The sequence below is a fragment of the Dermochelys coriacea genome, chromosome 7 (assembly GCF_009764565.3).
Source record: "Dermochelys coriacea isolate rDerCor1 chromosome 7, rDerCor1.pri.v4, whole genome shotgun sequence".
Classification (NCBI taxonomy): Eukaryota; Metazoa; Chordata; order Testudines; family Dermochelyidae; genus Dermochelys; species Dermochelys coriacea.
In genome coordinates, this window is record NC_050074.1 from 104,692,025 (window position 1) to 104,700,888 (window position 8,864).

Genomic DNA, 8,864 nt, shown 5'->3' on the forward strand with positions numbered 1-8,864 from the left:
TCTCCAGCTGAGCCATTGCAGTTCAGTTACCCCCTCTGGGGTGCCTCAGTGTCCAGGCCACTTTCCCCAAGGACCCTGTAGATAGCAGCTGTCTGCTGTGTCCCTTTATCTAAGTCACACTGCTGCTTTAATTCCCTGGGCCACTTCCCCACAGCCCTGTGCCATTTTCACCCTTATCTCAGGGCCTTGTCCTGATGGAGTCCCTGCAACCAGCTCAGGGCTCCTTCTCACTCTTCCTGCTTCTGGCAGCACTACCTCATCAGAGGTCCTGCAAGGTCCCTCAGCCAACCACACACCATCCACGCTCCTCTAACTCTAGCAAAGAACTGGAATTTACTCTGGCCCTGCAGCTCTTCTTATGTTGACCTGCTGTGCCTGATTGGCTGTGTCCCACACAGCCACGCTAGACAGCTCGGAGGACCCTCTCCACTGCCCTTTACTGGGGCAGGATGTGGCAGGGCCACGAGGCCTCCAGCAAAGGGCCTCAGAAGGTCTTATATACCCTGTCACAGGCCCCAACATATCTCTACTGTTACCATGCTTGCAGTGCAGACTAACAAAATCATACCATGTGAAACTTGACAGTGAAAATTAAGTTGTTTGCTGAATTACTTTTCGTCTTCAGGGAGACAAACCTTTGTACACTCTTTCATGGTGTTACGTGGTGGTATTTGCATTTAGCAGAGAGTAAGAGGGATAGGAATTCATATTTGTGTAGGCTAAAAGAATTAGTAGGCTGTATCCAAGAATCAGAAGCAGCTTGTGGGATGAGTTCAACAGCAGGGAAGTATGCACTGGATCATCATTTTTATGTATCACAGCAGTTGCTGGGAATTACTACAGAGTTTCCAGGGAATATGGAAATAAATCATCCACCAATAAAGATGAAATTATGAATTTAAAAAGCAATTGAAGGGGAAAACAGGGTGAAATAAACAATTCTTTCAGCATCTCATGTGCATTATTGTTGTGAATGTATCAACATATTTCTTATTGTGGCATGAAGATGACGAGAGATACATTAGATGAACTCTAGGTGCTACTGGACTTGGAGTTAGTAATGACAAAATTACTTACAGGTTTTCTGGGCTTTAAATTTAAGGAAGTACAAATACCCTTACAAATAACCTTAAAATCTGTGCTCCCTGTTGAGATTTTAAATTTTTCTTTGCATTCAGTGAAGATTCTACTAAAGCTGGTGCTGGCAGTTTCTGAACATGTACCTTAGGGATTTGTTGGTGAATGACTGATTTGATGATTCAGTACATCTAGAGTAACTTGAACTTGCTCAAAAGGGCCATATAACTCTCTCTCTCTAGCAAAGTTTACAGCATTCTGGAATGTATGCACAGAGTGAGTTACTCAGCATATAGTAGGATTCTCCTTATGGATGTGTGTGTGTGACAAACACAAAGTTTTAAATGATTCAGAAGCAGCAATCTGTACACATTGCATTCCTGTATAACTACCCAACATTACTACAATCAGCCTAGTCCTTCTTCCCTCTTATTGACTGATACAGATTTGTTGCATCTTACTGGTAAGTCAAGCACCTGCAACAGGATCACCTAACATGAATTAGGGTGATGTAGCCTTTGCAGGGACATTTTTCCTCAGAAGGTGGTGTTTTTTCTGACTTCCCAATACTTTTCCTCCTTTGGATAGAATTTGATTATCTCATGATTATTATAAGGCAAGAATAAGTGCCTGCTTAAATTGCACTGACAAGGCCGACACACGTTATAATCTATCTTCTTTTGAGTATGAAAACAATAGGATTTTTAAGGTGTTTGGATCAGTGAACTAAGCCATAAGCTTTACTAAGTCATTACAAAACAGTTAAATTTAGTCATGTTCATTAAGTTTGATTAGAGGCAGGGCAGAATGATAGAAGACACTGAGGTAATGTAGCAAGAGCTGATGCTAATACCACATCTGATTATATTAGAGTATAAATGTTATTTGTCATTTCAGTTTGCTGCTATAGGTCCAACAACAGCTGAAGCAATGGAAGCTGAAGGAATCCCAGTGAGCTGCACCGCAGAGAACCCTACTCCCCAAGACCTCGCTGCTGGTATCAAAAAAGCCCTTCACCTGTAGAGTTGCTGTTTACCTGAGTAGAAGCACCACACATGTTACTGTAATAGTCCTCCAGAAATTTAAGACAATTCATCAGTGTTTAACTGCGATACTAACATTCATTTGGATTTTTTTTTAAAAAGCTATGCTCTCTGCCTTATCATTCAAGCCTTCCTTGACCATCCATCTATTAACAGCACTGTGTGGTAGGAATGGAAAAGCTAGATTGATCAGTCCAGATCAAATATATGGCTAATTTTGATGACGCACTGTAATAATGGTCATTAAGAGAAGACAGTGATTTTCACCATACGTTAGCCAGCAGAAGTCAAAAATGTAAAAAGTCAATAACTAATACCACCCATCATGTTAAAGAAATCAGATTATTAAACAAGTATTTGGGTAGTGTTATATCTGCTATTTTTCATTTTCCAGATATACTTTACATTATGGCATAATACCTTTCAAAAATATGGCTCAGAGTGACTTGGAATAAGTGAAATTGTTTCATTCAGTCAGTGGTCAGGTTTATAGAGGACACTTTTGTATTCTAAATTGCCCCTTTCTTCAATACTCAAGAACTACTGCATCTAAAACTTCACGGGTCAAATTCCACCCTCATACACACACTGTCATTGGAAATAATAAGAGCTGCACTTTAGTAGCTGAAAGCAGAATTTGGCCACATAGGTAGCATGAAACAAGTTATTTTTCCCTTTAATTTCAACCATGGTTGGCGTATGGATAATTTGGTATCCATTAAAGTCCTTAAAAGTCAGTTGTTTACAAGTTGTGAAAGGCTAGTATTGAACTTCCTTGCGCGCGTGCACACACAAAACCACATTGGGTAACCGATAGCATATAAAACAGTATTTTTACGCTTTGGCTTCAATGTCATGTTGTTTGTGAGCACATTTTGGGGTTTAAAACAGATCATGGTAAATAATTGTAATTACAATAAAAACTATCTGTTGTGAAGGTTGCTTTGCAATTCTGTTGCCTATTTACCTCAATAAGCATGAATATTTGCTTAGATAATGGTTGGAGAGCATGGTAGTAAAATATTATGAAGCATTTATATAAATATTGCAAAAATTGTAGCAGTCATGGAGCTAAAAGTAGATCAATCCGTGCTACTATATACACTTTTCATGCTGTACCTTTCGACTCCTGTGTTCCCAGATCTAAATTTTTTGGTTTCTGTCCTTCAAAGAAAGGAGGTTTATTTATAATAAGAAATACTAGTTTATTAGTGTTAATGAAGAAGCATTATAAAGATACTCCTGTGGTTATATAGTTGTCCATGTTAGATGGGGTTTATAGTTTATTTGAGGCAGGAGAAAATTTAGCACTATAGGTACTTTCAGCTGATGTTAACATACATTCTTTTTCAAAGAAAATTTAAATCAAGATGTTTCCAATTATAATCCTCATGATTAAGATTTAAGTAATTAATGTTTAATGCGGGTAAGGGGCCATGACATCACAGCACACCACATAAATGTCTCATTTGATTTATGTTTCTGTTGATTTAATTCGAAGTGTCTGAACTGAATGACATTTAAACAAGAAATTCATTACCCAAAATAGTTAAAAATCAGATTCCAATTCTGCTCTACAATTCACCTGGGTCAATGGACATTGTACATGTGTATGTCACTATGACTCAGCCCAGTAAACTATAAGGTTGTGACAAAGTTCCTCCTCTGCCTTGGTGGGTCCTGCGTTTATTGGCGGAGCTGCTCGCCTCAGAGGTTCACAGCAGCCCTCAGTTTGGCCACTTTTGTGGCTCAAATCCGCCGTTCACTTAGTTAGCCTCATCACTGGCCAGCATGGGGAAAGGAAGAAGAACAATCCCTGCAGTCTCTGCTGATCCACCTGGTGGATCGGGGAACAGGCCAGAGATCTTCCCCTCTAGTGGAACCCACAGTCTAGTTGAACTCTTCTGGTATCAAGTAGGGAGTTGGGGGGAACTGGGCCCGCCCTCTACTCTGCGTTCCAGCCTCGGGCCCTGTGGATTGCAGCTGTCTACAGTGGCTCCTGTAACAGCTGTGTGACAGCTACAGCTCCCTGGGCTACTTCCCCATGGCCTCCTCCCAACACCTTCTTTATTCTCACCACAGGACCTTCCTCCTGATGTCTGATAAGGCATGCTGCTGGAAGACTGAGAAGTACAAGCATTCTCACTCTCAGCTCCTAATGCCTCTTGCTCCGAGCTCCTCACACACATGCCACAAACTGAAGTGAGCTCCTTTTTAAACCCAGGTGCCCTGATTAGCCTTCCTTAATTGATTCTAGCAGCTTCTTGATTGGCTGCAGGTGTTTTAATCAGCCTGTCTGCCTTAATTGTTTCCAGAAAGTTCCTGATTGTTCTGGAACCTTCCCTGTTACCTAACCCAGGGAAAAGGGACCTACTTAACCTGGGGTTAATATATCTGCCTTCTATCACTCTCCTGTAGCCATCTGCCTGACCCTGTCACAGGATCCATAGTGGCTTGACTCCTTAGGCCGAGATAGACTTACAGAAGTATAACAGCTGAGGGAATTACTTTGTATCAGTTTTTGCCTAAGTGCATTGAAAATCCTCACAAGGTGAAATCTTTAATTAGTCTTCTCAAGAATAGTATATGCATTTCAGCTCATTCCTTCTTTCAAAAATAAAACTACAGCTGCTTGAGGATTTGGAAATCTGCTCAGGTTCCCTGCAATATACCACTCAGAAAGATTTAAACTTTCAGCACGTTCATAGTCTGAAATACGTCAGACATCTGAAAGCAGATTTATATGAAACTTACTATTCGGGGGCAGGGGGGGAAGGCAGAAAAATCGACTGGGAACAGAGAGATGAGCATAAGTTTCTCTGATGGTTGTGTTTATTCCCTCGACAGCATTAGTATAAGATGAATTCAACTATTTGCCTGTTACTAAATTTAGACCCGTCTTTTAAACTATGTGTCTTTCTGGCAGACACCAACGTCTATAATCCAATCTGAGTAACATATTTAGTATACAGGATGGTATAAAAGAAGAAGGGGAAGTGTAGTCCAGAAACATCATCCATTGCTTGCTGATAAACAGGAAATATTGACTGAATCACTTAAAGTTGCATCCTGTATACTGCAGTTATTAATGCTACTGTGTGATGTTTGTTGCAGGATACCTTTTAAAAAGACAATGAATAAAACCAAAACAGGTTCTGTTCTTGAGGACCTTACGCTCCAAAGACAACAAGCACCAATAATTTACCAAATAGCCCTTTTATTGTCTATTGGCAAGTAACTTAGGACTCAATTACACCTTTCTGCAAGAAAACCCAGGGATGTAAACACTACCAGATTCTCCTCAAGGAAGTTTGTCCCCAGTCATTCTGTTAGGGGATTTGCTCTCCCCATTGTTCAAGCCCTAGGGATCACAGGAAATCAGCAGGCCAGGGGTCATCAGCATGGAGGCCCTGCACCTTTTACGAGTTATGTAGCCATGGCCTTGCTTATCAGGGCTGCTGCAATCAGCAGCTGCTCTGAGGTCCCCAACATTGGAGGGAAGGCACCATGGAAAGACAGCAGTCTGGGGCTAAGTTATCTTGCTCCCTGTAGGGCTAGTGGGGGGATGATGCACTCTCCTCGTAGTTTCTGGGATTCCTTAACACGGTTGTAACCTTGTGTTTGTAGTGTAGTGACAATGGTGCCTAAAACAAGGGAACTGGGTAGTCTGGATCTTTATCAAGGGCTGGTCAGCACACTTCAGCTTCTGCTGAAAAGTAGTTTGCGAATCCTTATTTGAAGGCCTGTTTGCAGGTGCATGGTCTGACAGGGTCTATGTTGCAAGTCAGTAACATGGCACTAGCAGGGCACACGCAGATGTGCATGAAGCACATGGATCATCTGGTCACCCCTAAGGGAAGAAGTACTGCAGCAGATGGATTGGCCTCTCTTCCAGCAGACTCTGCTGGCTTACAAGTCCCAGCTATGGGTGGTCTAGTAAACTTTTCCTCGGGTGAGATCCCAGCAATGGAGATTTCTATTATTGAATCCTATTCTGTCCAGGTAAGAGGAAATCACACCTTTTTGTCTTCATAAAACCTCCCACCAGTCTATAAGATGAAGCACTTCAGCTGGCTGTATTTCAAGGAATCCCTGTTGAGGTTACAGGGACAAACCATCCCGATGAGTCGAAAGAATAGTAAATATGGCAGGCGACCAGCTTGGCTTAATGGTGAAATCCTAGCGGATCTTAAACATAAAAAGAAGCTTACAAGAAGTGGAAGGTTGGACATATGACCAGGGAAGAGTATAAAAATATTGCTCGGGCATGTAGGAAAGATATCAGGAGGGCCAAATCGCACCTGGAGCTGCAGCTAGCAAGAGATGTCAAGAGTAACAAGAAGGGTTTCTTCAGGTATGTTGGCAACAAGAAGAAAGCCAAGGAAAGTGTGGGCCCCTTACTGAATGAGGGAGGCAAGCTAGTGACAGAGGATGTGGAAAAAGCTAATGTACTCAATGCTTTTTTTGCCTCTGTTTTCACTAACAAGGTCAGCTCCCAGACTGCTGTGCTGGGCAACACAAAATGGGGAAGAGATGGCCAGCCCTCTGTAGAGATAGAGGTGGTTAGGGACTATTTAGAAAAGCTGGACGTGCACAAGTCCATGGGGCCGGACGAATTGCATCCGAGAGTGCTGAAGGAATTGGCGGCTGTGATTGCAGAGCCCTTGGCCATTATCTTTGAAAACTCGTGGCGAACGGGGGAAGTCCCGGATGACTGGAAAAAGGCTAATGTAGTGCCCATCTTTAAAAAAGGGAAGGAGGAGGATCCTGGGAACTACAGGCCGGTCAGCCTCACCTCAGTCCCTGGAAAAATCATGGAGCAGGTCCTCAAAGAATCAATCCTGAAGCACTTAGAGGAGAGGAAAGTGATCAGGAACAGTCAGCATGGATTCACCAAGGGAAGGTCATGCCTGACTAATCTAATCGCCTTTTATGATGAGATTACTGGTTCTGTGGATGAAGGGAAAGCAGTGGATGTATTGTTTCTTGACTTTAGCAAAGCTTTTGACACGGTCTCCCACAGCATTTTTGTCAGCAAGTTAAGGAAGTATGGGCTGGATGAATGCACTATAAGGTGGGTAGAAAGCTGGCTAGATTGTCGGGCTCAACGGGTAGTGATCAATGGCTCCATGTCTAGTTGGCAGCCGGTGTCAAGTGGAGTGCCCCAGGGGTCGGTCCTGGGGCCCGTTTTGTTCAATATCTTCATAAATGATCTGGAGGATGGTGTGGATTGCACTCTCAGCAAATTTGCGGATGATACTAAACTGGGAGGAGTGGTAGATACGCTGGAGGGGAGGGATAGGATATAGAAGGACCTAGACAAATTGGAAGATTGGGCCAAAAGAAATCTAATGAGGTTCAATAAGGATAAGTGCAGGGTCCTGCACTTAGGATGGAAGAATCCAATGCACCGCTACAGACTAGGGACCGAATGGCTCGGCAGCAGTTCTGCGGAAAAGGACCTAGGGGTGACAGTGGACGAGAAGCTGGATATGAGTCAGCAGTGTGCCCTTGTTGCCAAGAAGGCCAATGGCATTTTGGGATGTATAAGTAGGGGCATAGCGAGCAGATCGAGGGACGTGATCGTTCCCCTCTATTCGACACTGGTGAGGCCTCATCTAGAGTACTGTGTCCAGTTTTGGGCCCCACACTACAGGAAGGATGTGGATAAATTGGAAAGAGTACAACGAAGGGCAACGAAAATGATTAGGGGTCTAGAGCACATGACTTATGAGGAGAGGCTGAGGGAGCTGGGATTGTTTAGTCTGCAGAAGAGAAGAATGAGGGGGGATTTGATAGCTGCTTTCAACTACCTGAAAGGGGGTTTCAAAGAGGATGGCTCTAGACTGTTCTCAATGGTAGCAGATGACAGAACGAGGAGTAATGGTCTCAAGTTGCAATGGGGGAGGTTTAGATTGGATATTAGGAAAAACTTTTTCACTAAGAGGGTGGTGAAACACTGGAATGCGTTACCTAGGGAGGTGGTAGAATCTCCTTCCTTAGAGGTTTTTAAGGTCAGGCTTGACAAAGCCCTGGCTGGGATGATTTAACTGGGACTTGGTCCTGCTTTGAGCAGGGGGTTGGACTAGATGACCTTCTGGGGTCCCTTCCAACCCTGATATTCTATGATTCTATTTTTTTTTTTTTTTTTTTTTTTTTTTTTTTTACTTTCAAAGGGATCAATCCAGCCAAACTTGCCTTCTCAGCTTCTGGGGCACAGAAGCACCTCGCACTGCCTCTTGTCTTCCACAGCCATGAAAGCTAATCAAAGGGCAAATTCAGTCTCCCAGCTGATAACCATGTCACTGTCTTCCCCACAGCCCTCACTGAATTACCAAACTTGACAGGTGTGGTCTTGGGTGTGAAAGTAAGTGATAGGAATCCCTTTAAAGTAGAGGCTGGTGCTTCTCAAACTGGTACCATTCCTATTTTGGAGAGAAGGTTCTGGGCTATTACTAATTAACAACAATGAAGCACTTATTGAGATATTTGGAACTGCTGAGGCCATATACTCCTAAAAGCCTGGCTGTGTGGGATGGGAGAGGTCATTTACTAGCTGCCTTTCCATGCAGCCCTGCTGCAGCATCTCTTCACCCCAAGGGCTGCTCGGTCCATATTAAAGGGCCAATCCTGTAGCACCTTCTGCAAGAATCTGTCTGTGCTTCACAAACATTAAATTATATGCAGAACACTTCACAAGTGATAGGGCAGTATTATTATCCCTAGTTCACAGAGGGGGAAACT

The 8,864-nt window shown here is 43.1% G+C and overlaps 1 protein-coding gene across 6 annotated transcripts in view; it reads left to right on the forward strand.

Moving 5' to 3' along the window:
• The window catches only part of UROS (uroporphyrinogen III synthase), a 38,833-nt gene extending 35,772 nt beyond the window's left edge, over nt 1-3,061 (forward strand). For all 6 annotated transcript variants that reach the window (XM_038411008.2, XM_038411004.2, XM_043519257.1 and 3 more), the window contains one exon: nt 1,975-3,061. In XM_038411008.2, the coding sequence (XP_038266936.1) occupies nt 1,975-2,100 (126 nt within the window). In that variant the 3' untranslated portion in view covers nt 2,101-3,061. The remainder of the gene's footprint in view (nt 1-1,974) is intronic.
• The last annotated feature ends 5,803 nt before the right edge of the window (nt 3,062-8,864 follow it).